Raw genomic sequence first — 16334 nt, 5'->3', positions numbered from 1 at the left:
CGGAGCCGACTATCAGGCCCCATCACTCTCTGGGGCCAAAGCCAGAGCACTGCAGAGCACTGAACCCCCTAAGACTTCCCTGGCGGAAGGGAGGTAATACACTAAGTGGCCTCTGACCTGGCTGGGGAGGAAGGGACTGTCCCACTGCCTAAGGCATCCTCTCTCTCTGCCCCACACCCCCTTGATCTCAGGTTCCTGCCACACATGGAGGGGCCCTCTCTGCTCCCCTGCAGAGTCACCTGCCACCCAGGCCCCTCACCGGGTGCTTCAGCCAGTGATCCTTAATGGTGGGCCGCATCTTCTTGTGCACAACCACCTCCTGCAGCTCCTCCAGTGACGGGTGCTGGCCAATCTCTTCCTCAAAGGGCAGCATGTACTCATCCACTGGTCCTGGGGGTGAGAGAGGGCCCGGGGGGTCACCCCAAGGGCTTACTGCTCCCCACCCCACACCCAGGATGCTCTGGGCTCCTGTCCCGCTCACCATCCGCAGCCTTGCAGCGGGACACGAGCTCCCACAGCACCAGCCCCATGGCATACATGTCAATGCGCAGAAAGGCATCTCTCTGGAAGTTGATGGCTCCCTCAAGCACCTCAGGGGCCATGTACCGCCGTGTGCCCACCTAGGAGGACAAGAGGGGGTCTAACGGTCACTGACCACACACAAATGCACTCACAGCTAGACACGGAACTACATCCTGTGTGCCCCAGACAGGGCCAGGACGGGAGAAGTCAGAGCAGGACACCAACAATGATGGCAATCCCTGATTCCAGACATTCACGGAAGGGTCACAAGAGGTCACAGTGTAAATTATACCTCAATGACAATTTTAAAATATCACCCACTGGAGAGAGCAAAAATCTAACATGGAACTGCTACCTCTTCACTCGATCAACACCCCCAAAGGGCTACACAGACGATGTGTATTTTACTGAGATTAAGACCAAAAACAAAAGGGGGAGGAGAATACTTAAAAATTAACAGTGAAAGAAAGAAAAGACCGAGGCTACAAGGACAAGCGGCCAAAGCCACAGTCAGGAATCCGCGTTTCTCAGCTGACAGGCCTGGGAAGCTATGTCGCCCTCCAAGCCTTGCTTTCCCCACCAGTGAGCGGGAGCATTGTTCTCAGATAGTTCCGCGCTCACGCGGTGACCCTTGCCCCTGTGCCTTGCCAGCTGAGCACAAGGGCCGTGTCTACTCCTGGGCCAGTCCCCCTCTTGCACCCCCTGAGGCTCGTTACCTGCCCATGCGTGTCCCCCGGGGGTTTCCCTGGCTCAAACCGAACAGCCAGGCCAAAGTCAGCCAGCACGGCCGTGAGGTCACTCTTCAGCAATACATTCTTGCTTTTAAAGTCCCTGTGGAGACAAGTGGACCAGGACGAAGCTAAACATCACGGTCCAACCTACCCTGCTCCTGGCTTCCCATCTTGGCTCCCAAGATACTGGAGCCTGTGCCCTACAGCCCCCAGAGCAGCCCATCTCACCCTACCTGGGGCGCAGGGTCTGCACCAGGGTGGAGTCCAAGAAGCCGCACAGGCAGGCAGCGGTAAGACACCCCCCAGAAAGTGGTGTGAGAATCCCTAACTGCACTTCCGCCAGAGCTGTCCAGGCAACACCTACCCCAGCTGGCTGTGCAAACCCCATCCCAGTCCCCAGAGAATCAAAGGCCAGCCCTTGCATTCCCAGAGGGGTTGAGGGCAGGCATACTGGCCTGGGATGTGAGTTTTCTAAGAATTTACAATATTTGGTATGTGAGTGAGAACAAAGTTTAAGTAAACTTGTCTGGGTTTCTGTGCAGGCCCGAGGGGCTTGAGCCCACCACGAAAGCAGGGGTGGAACAGCGTGCTGGCATATGTGCTCAGCTCCACCTCCTACAGCAGACTACTCTGGATCCTCAATCTCCCCAGTGCCTGTCTCAGCCTTGTTGTGAGGATTACACTGGGGAGTATTAAGTACAACGCTTAGGGCCACCCCTGGCACACTTACTCTGCACTACTGCTAGGGTGACCCGTATGGAGGAGTCGACATTCAACCGTTTTTGACCTACAAAAATGGCAATTTCATATAGTCAATCTTCTATGTCATTAATGTTCTTACCATTAGGGGCCCTTCAGATTTGAACTCTGGAATTCGAGGCTCATTTCCCTCCCTCATAGCCACAGAATCACACTAAACTAGGTATGGCTGAGTTACTTAACTTCTCTGCACTACTGTTTCCTCATGTGTAACATGGGGCTGAGTACCTATCTCACAGGGCAGCAAGGAAGCTTAAATCAGCTGGTATTTCTAAGTGTTTAGAGCCACGCCTGCCATTTAGTAAGCACTATGATGAGGAGTTAACACAGTGGCTCTGTACTCCAAGGATCACAGAGGGTCCCTGAGACTGTTTAGGGTATCTGCAAGGTCAAAATCATTTTCATAATAATCCATTATTTGCCTTTTTTAAGCTCATTCTCTTAGGAGTATAGAGTAGAATTTTCCAGAGGCTACATACATTGTGATGTCATCATTCTGACAGTTAATGGAATGTGTGTGCTCTAATACACCAAATATCAATAGACATAACCCACATATACAGAAGTTCTTTTTAAGAGTGTAAAGGGATCATAACCAAAAAGTTTGAGAACTGGTAAGCCAACTCTTCAACTGAAAGTAATGGAGTCAGCACTTCCTCACATAGCCACTAGAGGGCACCAAAAACCAAGCTTGCAAGGCCACGCCATGCCCAAGACACAGGTGGAAGGCAGGGGAAGGGCAGCACCAGCAGGGCCCAGGTTTTTGCGCCTAGTCGCTTCTGACACACCACAGAGCAGGTAGGCATGTTTATGAAATTGGGACCCGCCCCCCAGGCCTTGCTCTCGCCCTCCAACCCTCTGCAGCTCCAGGCCAAGCGCAAGGAGGGTCACCACTAACCCAGGTACCTGTGGGCGATAGACGGCTTGTGGCCCTCGCCACGGCACCAGGGCACGTCCTCGTGCAGGTACGAGAGACCTCTTGACATTGTCTCTGCCACATGACACAGTTCGTTCCACGTGATGATGTTCCCTTTGAGGTAATCCGTGAGGGAGCCCTAGAGGAGAGAGCAGAGACCTTGGACACAGGCTCTGGGTACAGGACAGGACCCAGCCCAGCCCTGGGTGGGCTGCCTTCACGGACTGATGGCTGGGAGGCTGCAATTGATGTGGAAGGTATATAAGGCTAGGAGGGGTTGGGGGCGTGTCAGAGGATGTTAATCGTGAAGTCACTACTCTTATTCATAAGACTGTATCCCAGGGTTTGGGGTTCTTACTGCAGACACATGTCCACACCTATGGCAGGGTCACCTTATCGTGGAAGGCCACCACTAGGACCGTGATCACCTCATCTTGGGAGTCCACTTCCACGGGGCGTGGCTCACCTTGTCGTGGAAGGCTGTGATGAGCCACAGCTCCACCTCGAGGTTGGAGCCTCGCTTCTCAGCAGCAATGAACTGCAGCAGGTTCTCGTGTTTCATGCCGGGCGTGCTGAAGATCTCCCGTTCACTCTGCCATGACTGCTTGTCCTGAGGCAGGGATGCAGCTAAACCCCACTGCAGCCACACCACTCTACAGCAGAACCACCACCTCACCCCATTTCCCCTCCCACCCCACCCCTAGCCTCAGCATCCGTAAGCAAGGCAGGCAGAAGAACCTAAAGCACAGGCCAACCGTGATCCTGAGACCACTTAAGGCCATCACTTGCTTTACAAACGAGGCCACTGAGGGGAATGAGTGGGCCAGTATCACCCATCAAATGAGAGGCAGAGCCGCGCCTGACTTTGCTAAGTGACCTGGGCAACTGCTTGGGGTAGCCTGGTGTCCAGGGCCTCTAAGCAGAACCTGATGTCAAAAACAAAACCCTGAAAGTCAGAGTGGATTGAGGTTTTGCAAAGCCCTCCCCCAGCCCTGTGATGAAATTTCACCACCCTCAATGGGGCCCACCTCTCTCTCATCCCACCTGTACAGGGCCTGAACCACCCTGGGGTGGGAAAGCTCAGGCCACAGCAGGGGTGGATGACCCGGAGCCCCTCACACACACACCTGGAGTGGGAAGATCTTGACAGCCACAAAGTCGTTCATGAGCTGCGCCTTCCAGACACAGCCAAAGCGTCCCCGAGCCTTGATCTCCAATAGCTGCAGTGGCTTCAGGCCCACAAGAGGGGATGGGGGTGGAGGTCCAGGGTCCTGATGGAGATCAGGGCTTAACAGCGTCTGGCCTGGCCTCCCCACCTCTACCCTTGCCCTGCCCCAAACCAGCCTTCTCACCTCGTGGATGTCCACGTGGCCGTAGGGGGGTTTTCGATGCCGGTACATCCAGAAGGCCAGCAGGATGATGAGGGAGAGGCCCCCAATGGGCAACAGCGAGTAGGCCAGCACCGTGAGCAGGGTGGGGGCTGTCGGGGGTGGCTCGTACGTGACTGGGGGACACACGGAGCCCTGTGTCACACAGCCCGTCCACCCCCACACCTCCAGTGCCAGACCAGAGAGCCCTACAGCCACTCTCCACCCAACTCAGGAGCTGAGAGCTCCAGGGCCAAGGAGAGGCCCGAGTCTGCTCCTCCCATGGGCCCCTCACCTTCCGGGCCCCCAGCCTCCGGTAAGTGGGTGAAGCGTTCATTGCAGAAGTTCCCTTCACAGCAGCAGAAGTACACCTGGGGGTTCTCCTCGGTGGCCACACACTCCTGCCTGGAAGCACACAGTTTTCCATAACTCCCTCAGCTGAAGGACGCAAGACTCTCTCGGGCTCGCCCAGCCAAACTCCTCCCCACAGACAAAGAACCTCACGGGGGAACCAGCAGGGGGACAATGTGAACCCACCTCCCCTAAAATGGGACCCAAAGTCGGGGAGGGACAGCCAGGAGTTAACACTCACTGAGAGCCCTCCTTGAGACTGGGGCAGGGCAAACACAGTTCCAGCAGGGCTGAGACCCTGGCACCATCCCTACTTGCCCAAGCTCTCTCAAGAACCTCTGGTCTTTCTCCTCCCACCCTTAAACGCCAGGCTCAGTTTCACAGACATCCTGAGACCCACACGGCCCAGTGGGCAGTGTACGGGCCAGCAGGCCCCAGTGGAACCGAGAGGAGAGGTGGCCAGGAGGGGAGGGTGGGCCCCAGTGGTACCTGTCGTAGCAGTTGAAGTCATCCAGCCAGCAGCCCTTCTTGACGAGCTCGATGGTGCCAGAGCTGTTGCGCCAGGAGGCATAGCAGTGCAGCCGCTTGTCCTGTTCGCCCTCGCAGCGCTCCAGGCCGCTCTGGTTGGTGCGCTCCAGCTCCCAGTTGGCGTTGTAGTAGATGCACTCCCGTGTCTCGGCCTCCCCACGCCCGGAACCTGTGCCCCAGAGGTGAGAGACTGCTGAGCACTCCACAGACCCCTGCTCCCTGTCCAGAGTCCCAGGCCACCCGAGGGAGGCTGGGTGGTGGGTGCCAGGCCCCACGCCACTCACCCATTCAGCACCTCTCAGCTTACTGTGTGCCAGCCAGCACCAGCCCCCATCTCATTTTTCCCCACTGCCAACTTCCCCCAGGCCCAATCAAGAGGGAGAAGGTGGCAAACCTAACACCACAAAAGGATGGAAAAAAAGCCCGACTGACGGCCAGATGCACAAAAAGGGGCTCCACCAATGCCTGAGGCTCCTGGGCAGGGGCTGCTTCCCCGCAGCAGCAGTTAATGGAGGGACCCTCAAAACCCCAGAACACATCAGAACCCCTGCGTGTGTAGGGGTGGGGCCCAGACCAGACCTATCCACCAGCTGGAACGGGAGCAGAATCTACGTTTTTAAGCACCCCTGTCTGCCTCCGAAGATTCTGACGCAGACCTCAGGGGCCCCTGCTGCTGTCTCTGCCTTGGCCCACGCTCACGACAGCCCCCCAGGGTGACACTACTGGTGTGTCCCCCATGCGCCCCTGCCCAGAGTGGATGGGAAACAAGGACCCTCCAGTGCCCTTTCCACACCCAGCGACCAGTCCTGGTGCTCAGCAGGGCTGCAGAAGGTCATAAAGAATCAGGCCCTCCCGGCCCCGTGGCTTAGCGGTTAAGTGCGCCTGCTCCACTGCTGGCGGCCCGGGTTCGGATCCCAGGCGTGCACCGACGCACCACTTCTCCAGCCACGCTGAGGCCGCGTCCCACATACAGCAACTGGAAGGATGTGCAGCTATGACATACAACTATCTACTGGGGCTTTGGGGGGAAAAATAAATAAATAAAATCTTTAAAAAAAAAAAAGAATCAGGCCCTCGTGCTCAGGGTAAGACTCCCAGAGCCACCACAGAGAACATGTGCCCCAAACAGAGGGAAGGCTGCCTGGTGGCTGAGCAGCGATAACAGATGATCCCCCAGCTGGGCTTGGCCCCTGAGGACCCCTGTGGGCACTCCCTACCCACTCCTGTGCCCTCTTCCACCCCCTGCACCAGTGCCATCCAGGTGGCTGAACACTGGACCCCCAACTGCCCCTTCAAACATGGCCTCAAACGTTCCCCAAATTCATCTTTCTCACCATCCCCTCCAAAACAACCACCCCCGGCCCAGCCCCTAAATCTGCCCCACTGCCCCCGAGACCCTCACAGCCCTGTGATGGGAAGGAGGAAGGAGACGCCAAAGGAGGTTGCTAGGAAACAGACTGTGACTCCTGTACCTGACGCCCGGGCTGAAGAGCTCCCGAACCACCATTCAGGGGTGTCCTGCCATCGTCCCTTCATGGGGCACTCCTGATCAAGGGCAGCAGCGGCATTTACAACCTCACTGCCAGAACTCGCACACTCCTGAGAGTAAACCAGCACCTCCAGAAAGCATCCTTCTATCCTCTCCACACCTCTTGGGTATAGTATGGGCCAGTGACCTGACACCACCCAGGCTGGTCTCCCCTACAACTATTCCCACCCCAGGAAGGAGGAAGGAGGGTCACTCACCCCCAGAGAAGGACAGCCAGCCAGCCCGCCAACAGCCAGGAGCCCTGCTTCACCATCAGCCTGAAAGGCTGGCTGGAGCAGCAAGAAGACCACCCCCTCCAACCAGGGTGGGCAAAGTGCCCTGAACCCTGGATAGGCCAAGACCTCTCTCACCCTCCACTCCACCCCCAGCAGTGTCCATCATGAGCAAAGAGCTTGATATCTCATGGTACCCCCAGGGAGAAGGACAATGACTGGCTGTCAGGTGGGAGGGGCCCCCATCACAGGAGTGGCCATTCTCTAGTCAGACCCCACCCTTTCTCCATGTCCCTGCAGTGATGGGAGGCTCCTTCTAGAGGGACCTGGCCAGGGTGAAGCAGCAAATCTCAAAGCTCCAAGTAGGACCCAAGGGTTCAGAATGTCACCCAACCAGAATGCTAGTGTCTAGCCATGGCCCTAGCCATCTAATGTCATGGGACCCAGACTTGGACACTAGTAAGAAGAAAAAGAGTGAGTTCTCGCCCACCCAGGCAGCTGGTACCCAGCTGGGTCCACAGGAAGGGCCTAAGGGTTCACAAAGGGGCTCGTGCAAGGATACACATGGGCTTCCCTCAGCCAGGCCCTTCATCCAGCACAAGGGTTAGGTTTAAGGGAAGAACTTGAGGGAACAGGAGCATGGGAGAACAACGGCGGAGCAAGCACACCAGGGGCCAGGACCCAGGCTGGCACCTACAATGCCCACAGGCCTCCTGCCCACCTGCAGCAGCACCCAGTGGCTGAGCTACGTGAAGCACCCAGTCCAGAGCGCACAAAGCCTCCTCTGCCAGCAGGAGGCCCGCTGCATCCACAGCAGCGATACTCATGGGGGTCCCCAAAGACTTGAGACTTGGAGGGCCAGACCCCCAAGCTGGGCTGCAGACAGGGGAGCTGGCTGCTCTCCCACCTTCCCTCCCTCAATGCAGTCACACTACATTGCCAGGCCCTTGAATATGCTCGGCTTCTGGACTTAGCACAAGTGACTACCTCTGGCTACAAGATGCTCCCTACTTTTTCCTTTAAATTTTAGCTCCTCCCTCTCCCCAGAGACCAGGCAACCTCTACTTCCACAGGCCCTTGTGCTTCTTCCATCACCTAACTTATGACCCTTGACAAAATGCCTGTTGTTATATAAAGGAATATTTCAGACATTCAAAAAGTGTAAAAATAATGTAACCAAAGATAATCCCCAAGAGAAAATAACATAATGAACACTTACATAAGAAATAAAACATTACAAATGTACTTGACAATTGCTTTTCAAATGTCAGGCTTCCCCCATAAGACTGCAAAGTTGATGAAGGCACAAGCCTTGACTGTCTTGAGCGCTAGTTCCAGACACATGATGGACAGATAGATGACAGAAAGACCAATGGACGGACAGAAGGACATAGTTATCTCCTGACTAGGGCAGGATTTCGAAGGGAGAGGACAACAGGAGGGGTGGCCTCAGCCTGCAGCCCAAGCCCTGGGGTCCTAGAGGAGTTCCCATCTCCATTCAGACAACAAGCAACAAGCCCCCTATGCAAGGCTAGGAACCCAAACAAGGAAGGCTGACAGACATCGAGAGCGGCCCAAGGCTGGCCCAGCTCCTCTCCAGGCCACTGATCAGGCAGGGACCCCCCTGGCCACTACCATAGGCAGGACCCAAGTGCACAGGGCTGGGAACTTCAAATCTCAAGGCTCCAGGTAGGACCCAAGGGTTCAGGATGTCACTGGACCCCCATCTGACCAGATCCTCCTACAGGTGACTGAGAAAAGGGCAGCCATGAGCTGGTCAGACTGTTCAAATCCTGGTTCTGACAGTTCCTAGCTGTGTGACCCTGGGCAAGTCACCCAACCACCCTATGCCTGTTTCTCCACTTGTGAAAAGGGGATAATAACAGCACCTTTTCCAGGAGCAAAATGGGTTAATGCATTTTAGGAATGGTTAGCATAATGCATCGCATGTTAGTTGTTATATTGGAGCCATACCCTCCCCTGCTTCACAACACAAGCCCCACTGGAGGGCCCCCTGCCCACCAGGTTGGGAGCATGCACTCCCATGCCTGCAAGAGCTTTGCGTTCAGAGCCGAAGAGGAGACCTGAGGAGACTGGGAGACTCCATGTCCCTCCCACACCACACCAGGATCTGCTGCCAGCTGGAGATGCTGGGGCCTCCCCCCTTCCTCTCTCCTCCCTGGTGCTCTGCTTCTGCACACACTCAGCTATTTATAGCCTCTGGCAACACTCCCACCACAGGCTGCCTTTTAATAGACATAGGGCTCCTGCCCACACTCACAGAGCCAGGGCATCCATGCACAGTGGGCTCCCCCTGACCTCCAGCCCATGCGTCCATCCTGGCAGGAGAGGAAGATCCTGAGATTGGGGTGCTGCACTGGCCCCTCATACTTGCCGCCTGACAGCCCTGAGGGGAGCATGCCCCCCAGCCACCTGGGCAAGAGGCTTGCTATGTCCCTGAGCCACAGCCAACTCAACCCCTGGCCTCTATAGGAAGCAGGTATCTAAGTGGCATGCCCCCAAAAGGCAGTCCCTATGTTCCAAGGGGCCTACACTTTGGTGGCAAGAAGGCCCCAGTGCTCCCTAAGCCCTCAGTCCAGGCGGGGCAGAGAAACCCCACCCCTGGACACACACCATCACCAAAAAAAAAAAAAAAAAAAAAAAACACATGCAGATTTCACTCTGAACTGACATTCCAGGGAGCTGGACCTAAGTTCTGACACTCGAGGACAAGCGCTGAAAGGTCTGTTTCCCCAGTCCAGTTGGCCTTGGACACACCCCACTACGCACTGGGGAGAAAGGGGGAAATGTGACCAGGGTCCTGCCTGTGAGGGACTCAAGGTGCACTGGGGAGAGGGAAGAGTGATGGAGGGACAGACAAGTGAGGGGTGCTTAGGCAGAGCCCTGGCAGGAGGACTGAAAGCTGGAGTGGCCACGCCTCCCCGGGGACCCAAGCTCTGGGCTTGGGGTGCGTGCAGCCCAGCCAACATCTCCCAGAGGAACTGCGGAGGAACTCCCCAGTAGACAGTGGGCTGCTGCATTCCACCCTTGGCTCCTGGAGGCCCCTGGGCAGCCCCCGGCCTCCCCAGGGAGCAGGTACCCAGCCCCAGCCATGTGGGCACTGTAGAGTGGTGAGAAAGAAATGCCACCCACCACCACATCCACCTCAGGCCCCTTCCATCAGCACGCCGAGGGGCCCCCCTCCCAGAAGCCTCCACGCCCGAGAGGTAGCCAAGTGAGAACAACGCAGGCAGCCCAGTGTTCTCCCTCACTGTCCAGCCTCCAGGTCTGCCCAGAGAGGAGAGGCTCCTGCCTTAGGCTCCCCAGCCCTCCCCATCTCAGAAGGCAGCCCTGCAGTTCACTGAGTACCTGCTGCCCCAGCAGGTTCCCCCAGAGGAGCCAAGGAGGGCCTGGAGACCTAATGGTTAGGGCTCCCAGTGACAGCATCCATGTTCATGACTGGACCTTCCCCAGTCCACATAGCAGCATCTTCACCAGCCTCCCTACAACCAGAGTAAGGCTAGTCAGGGGTGTGTGCATTCAGGGAATCTAAATGGAGGGGGGAGGGCATGAGGGGAAAGGCTGGAGCATGAGACAGACAGACACGCACACACGCTTGAATGTACATGCATTGTGGAGTGGCACATACACACAATGGGGCAGAAAAGAATCCAAGACGTACCCACGTTTTATCTTTGAACTTCTTTTACACGTGAGAATAACTCTTGAGCATCTGTTTCTAGCAGCCAAACACAATCTCTAACGGACACATCTGTTTTTTGCCCCCTCGCCCATGAATCTGTGAGCCATCCAAATTGATACACACTGACTTAACAAACACATAGCAGGCAGTACACTAAGCATTTTACAATAACTTATTTAATCCTCCTGACAACCCAGTGAGAGTCCTCATTTTACAGATGGGGAAACTGAGGCACAAAGAGGTGAAGGAACTTACCCAAGTTATTTAGCAAGTGTCAAAACCAGGCTTCAAGCCCAGGCAGCCTGGCTAGAGTACACGCCCTTTACGTGCTCTGCCACCTCTTCTGTAGCTCTGTGACGCACTCATTCTCAGTGCTGTGCATCAGTACGCTGCATGACCTTACTACAACTTAAGTATCTATCCTCCTGTTGGACTTCTAGACTCTTTATAACGTTTCTGACTTAAGCACTACCACTATGAATCCTCTTGAAGCCTCTTTTAGTGTTTTCTTATGCTCATGTGTGGGTGTCTCTCTAGGGTATACACCCAGATGCTAGAGATGATGGGTCATAAGGTATGAGCATCTTCAACTCACCAGACACCGACAAACTGTTCTCCAAAGTGGATGTACCCATTGATGTTCCCAACAGACTACAGCCCCACTGAGCCACGCCCTCACCCCCGGATATTTGCTCACCGGGTGAGTGTAAAATGGTGTATTACAGTTTTGATCCCCATTTCCTGATTACTTGTGAAACTCATCATCTTTTTGTGTTTATTAGCCTCTCCTTCTGAGAACCACCTATTCACATCCTTTCCCATTTTTCTGTTGGGTTGCTTTTCCTTTGAGTTGTAGAAATTCTTTATATACTCTTAATAAAACTTTTCTTACTATATAGTAAGCCTCTTCACTTGTTCATACTTTATCTGATGCCAAAATAGCTATATGACATTTCTTGTGGTTAGCATTCTCCCAATTTATCTTTTTCCAATTTTCACTTTAAATGTTTCTTATCTTTTTTTCCAATTCAATCTAATACTGTCTTTGAGCTAGAATTGAGTCCCGTTACATTTATGATTACTGCTATGTTTAAATTTGTTTTTTCTCTACTGCTACCACCTTTGGATTATCTTTTTAATTCCATATTTCAGCCACTTCTGGTCCACAAGTTATACACTATTTCTATTCTTTTAAATTTTAATATGTACATTTATGCTAAAAGCCTGAAGTTAATCAACATCTCTACCATCCCTCATAGAAATTTAGTTGTTCTAACTCCAATACCTCCTTCCAAATTTATGTTTAGTTTAACATAATATGTGTTCAGTATTTAATCTATTGTTGATGTTCTTATCTGCCTCCCAAAGCAGATATTATTTGTGTCTTACAGTCAGTATTTTCTCATTTGTCACATGTTCATCAGCTTGTCTGCTCACTCACCCCACCTGCATCTCTGCTCTTCCTTTTAGGACCACTGCCCTTCCTGAAGCACATCCTCCTTCAGTAAAGATCTTTCGGCAGAGAAGCCTCTGTTTGCTTTTCTGAAAAAGTTATTTTACCCTTTTTCCTAAGAGACAATTTAGAAGAACACGAACTTTTAGGCTGAGTTATTTTCTCTCAGGGGTTCGAAAATATTATTCCACTGTCTTCTGGCTTCTACTACTGCTGCTGAAAAGTCTGCTACTAGTTTAAGTTTGTAGATACTCTGTCTTTTCGCCCTGGCTGCTTTCTTAGATCATCTCTTTGCAGTTTCACTAAAAGCTATGTGTCTAAGTACATGTTTAAATTTATTTATACTGCTTGGAAGAATATACTTTTAATCTGATGATTCATACCTATTATCAATTCTGAAAAATTCTTGGCTTTTACCAATTTAAGTATTGCATTTCCCTATTCTATAATTCTGAAATTCCTATTATAATTATATTAGACCCTCCCATTCTATCCAGTCCCTAACTCTGCTTTCATATTCTCCAATTCTGTTTCTAAGCACCATTATGGATAATTCCAATTCATTAATTCCCTCTTTAGCTGTGTCTAATTGTTTAGCTCTAAACATTGTTTAGCTCTTCTACTTAATTTATAAATTCAATTAATCTATTTTTTCATTTCCATAAGTTCTATTAAAAAAAACCTTCTGGGTCAATTTTGATACTTCTGTTCTTTGTCACACTTCTAAATCCCTACCTTATAATTCCATCATTTAACTTTTTGAATATCTATTTCTGCCATTTGTTATTTCTCATGATTTTTACTCATGGTATCTTGTTTCCTTCTGACTTTTGGAATTTTGGATAATGAGCTTATGTTCAGTGGGGCCTTTTCTGTGGGAATACTGTGAGGCCAAGTGTGAGTGGGCAACCTTCCAGAGACCATTTATATTTTTACTTCTGCCAAATTCTCTAGGACATTACCAATCTGGAATCACTTTAATTTTTCAACTTTGAGTTTCCCAGAGAATACAGATGATATAAACTTCAACTCCAAGCTCATGTAAGCACAGATCTATCGTTATAAGTTCTCAAGGAAACTACTGGCCCCCTCACCAACCTTAGCTGAGCAATTACATTATCTATTCCCTTTGTCAGTAAAAGGATGTTTCTTCTAGTCCATACTCTCATTGAAGGTACAACCCTGTGGAAGTCTTATCATGTAAAAGCCTCAGTCTCAATTCCACATGTTGTCTCCTGTGCCTCACACACTGCTACTAAACTCATATCTCTAAATTATGCAGAGAGGCAAAAGCCCCCAGGAATCAGCAGCTTTAGCTAGTGGAAGTGTAGAGCTCTAGTTTCCAGCTCCCTCTTGCTTTTCCCTTACTTTCTTATACATGCAGCTATACATATGCATTTAAAAAGGATATTTATTATACTTTTTCCAGCATTTCTATGTGTCTTGCATGAAGAGATTTTTCAGCTGTTTTGTTCACTATTATTTCCAGAAATGCAAGTCCAGGAGCACTTTCCAAGAGTGACAGAAGGAGCTCTATCAGCCTTCAGAAGTCCAGCCTAGGAACAAGGAATCAAGCCAGATCACCTCAAGTCACTTCCAGTTTTGACTTATAAACAAGTCCCTGGCACCATCCTCAAATACAACAAGGTGTGGGTCCAGGACCATTCTCTGGAATAATACTTGCCTTTCTCCAGGCCCCATCATTTCTGAAGAATGCTGAAGAGAGCGCTTCCAGGTAAGGTAAAGGTGAAGAATTATACACAAATATTACTTTTGCTCCCTTCCCATAATCCCACTAAAGCTATAGCAAAGAAAAGTTTTTAAGGCATAAACCCATAAGGACAAAGAGAATAGGAGAGAACCACAAAAATAAAATTTTGGAGTTGGAAAGCAGACACATAAGTGGTCAATGATCACACAGACTCCTAAGTTGGCTGTGGAGAAAGCTGAGAAGCAATATGATTCCCACCACAGAACCCTCCAAAACTCAGGAATTTGTGACACCAGATGTCTCTGGAAGAGTGGGGCAAAGATGAGTCCAAAGACAGAAGGGTTGGTTGGTGAAGGGCAGCCAGATCCTCAGATCTTACTTCCCCACACCATGGCCAGAGGCTATCCCTCCCTGAATCCAGCAGAGAGCAGAAGAGAGCAACCCAATAGAGAGCCTCTGGACAGGGAGAAGTAGGCACATTTGAGGGTACAGGTACCACACTGAAAAAAGAGAAATACAGAACAATATACCAAATACAGAAACCCCCAGCTCTCTTCCCCCTGTGACTCCCAGGATGTTAGCAGCCAGGCCTACACCTCCCACCACCACCTCCCCCCCGGCCAGGCCAACCAAACAGAAAACAGAAAATACTTCTCAGGATAATCTGACTAGCTTCAAAAACAACTCAACTGAATCACCCTACATTTGGCACATTCCACTCACAAGCTCAGAGCTTTCAATCTGTATTCAGGACCATCCTTAAATATGAACAAGTCTAGGAGAGCCACGTACTTGAAAGACAGAGATAAAAACAGAAAAAAAAAACAACTTGGACAAAACAGAGATTATGCACAGAGAAGATAACTTCAAAAATTGTATCAATATCCTCAGAGAGATGAAAGGCAATGCACCCATGAAAAATGCATAGGATGGCATTGTTAAAAGACCAGAGAACAAAAGAGCTCTCAGGAATTAAAAATACGTATATATGATGGCAGAAATGAAAATCAACAGAAAGATTAGAAGATAACATTGAAGAAATCTCACAAAAAAGTAGAGTAAACACAGAAATATAGAGAAAATAGGAAAGAAAAGAGAAAAGACAAGGAATTTGGAGGCCCAGTGCAGGAAGTCAGATACCTACATAACAGGAGTTCCAGAAAGAGAAAACAAAAAGGAAGTAATCAAAGACAAGCACAGTACATGAATACAGGCCCCCCACCAAGGCACATCACTGTGAAATCTTACAACAGTGGGGACAAGAAAAGATCCCACAATAAATGTCTAGCAAGAGAAAAACGTCACCTATAAAGGATTAGGAATCAGAATGGCTTTGAACTTCCAGTAGCCAACACTTGGAAGCCAGACTGCAATGAGACAGTGCTTCACAATTTGGAGGGGTAAAGATTTCCTATTTATAAGCCCATATCCAGTTAACTGGATCAATGGGCTTATAAATCAATGAAACGTATAGGCAGAAGAGAGAAAAGCAAGATCACAAAAATGTACCTCCTATTCACCCTTTCTCAAAAGGTACTGGAGGATATGCTCCACCAAAATGAGGGAGTAAACAAAGAAAGAGGATACAGAAACACAGGATACAAAAACCCCAAAATCCAACAGAGGAGATAAGTGATGGATATCTTCAAGATGATGAGCAAAGGAGATGCAGGGTGACAGCCAGTCCAGGATGCAAGCCATAGTCTGCATGTAAACTCTGTTCAAACTTTGGCTGACTCTTAACTACACAGGCACAGAACACATCCCAAGCAACCAAGTAAGCCTAAAGGAATTGAACAGATATTTCAGCAGCTGCCCACCACAGAAGAAAGAGTTTTTAATTCAGCAAATATAACTATCTGCTAATACAAAAACAAAAACGAAGCAATGCTTTTGAGAGGAACATAACAGAATCCAGAGTCTCTGCAATTATCATTCACAACATTCAGATCTAATCCAAGAGTATATAACAAACAGGAAAATGTGTCTTACACTCAAGAGAAAATACAGTCAATGGAGACTGACTCTAAGATGATTAGATGTTGCAATTAGCAAAGATTTTAAAGTAAATATCAGAAGTATGCTCAAGGAAGTAAAGGAAAATATGCTTCAAAGAATGCATTGATAGGATAGCTCAGCAGAGAAATAAAACCTATAAAAAAAAGAACAAAGTGGAAATTCTAAAATAACTCACAAAGACAGGTTGAAAGTAAATAGATGGAAATAAGTGTACCATGCCAACATAAGCAAGAGTGGCTATAAGATGAAATTTTACCACAGAGACACCAAAATGAATACTTATTCTCTTGCTGAAGCCCCGTCAACTAGTACTACTTCCCAATATTGAAACAATTTCTCATACCTATGAAATATTACCTTAAAAGAAACCTGAAATGCTTTGACTTTTATTGGAAAAATTGTCCATTTCCCATATCCATCACTTATCTCCTTATGTCCATTGTGTTGTTTCTCCTTTGTCTTAAAGTAAGCATCCATACAGGCATGGATATATTTCTGGCCTTTCTATTCTAT

At 50.2% G+C, this 16334-nt stretch overlaps 1 protein-coding gene across 7 annotated transcripts in view; it reads right to left on the bottom strand.

The window, feature by feature from the left end:
- Window positions 1-16334, bottom strand: part of ACVR2B (activin A receptor type 2B) — a 30897-nt gene that overhangs the window by 2824 nt on the left and 11739 nt on the right. For 2 of the 7 annotated variants that reach the window (XM_058555352.1, XM_058555347.1), the window contains exons 2-10: window positions 5136-5343; window positions 4591-4700; window positions 4281-4432; window positions 4056-4199; window positions 3395-3538; window positions 2919-3067; window positions 1239-1353; window positions 482-620; window positions 260-390 (exon numbers count right to left, since the gene is read on the bottom strand). In XM_058555352.1, the coding sequence (XP_058411335.1) occupies window positions 260-390; window positions 482-620; window positions 1239-1353; window positions 2919-3067; window positions 3395-3538; window positions 4056-4199; window positions 4281-4432; window positions 4591-4700; window positions 5136-5343 (1292 nt within the window). Of the gene's footprint in view, window positions 1-250; window positions 391-481; window positions 621-1238; window positions 1354-1983; window positions 2041-2918; window positions 3068-3394; window positions 3539-4055; window positions 4433-4590; window positions 4701-5135; window positions 5344-6646; window positions 6782-16334 lie in introns of those variants that run through there. The other 5 variants (XM_058555339.1, XM_058555330.1, XM_058555303.1 and 2 more) reach the window with 5 other exon arrangements.

The sequence above is a fragment of the Diceros bicornis genome, chromosome 2 (assembly GCF_020826845.1).
Source record: "Diceros bicornis minor isolate mBicDic1 chromosome 2, mDicBic1.mat.cur, whole genome shotgun sequence".
Lineage (NCBI taxonomy): Eukaryota > Metazoa > Chordata > Mammalia > Perissodactyla > Rhinocerotidae > Diceros > Diceros bicornis.
Note: the sequence above shows the minus strand (reverse complement) of the source record. Positions and strands in the feature narration are given on the sequence as shown.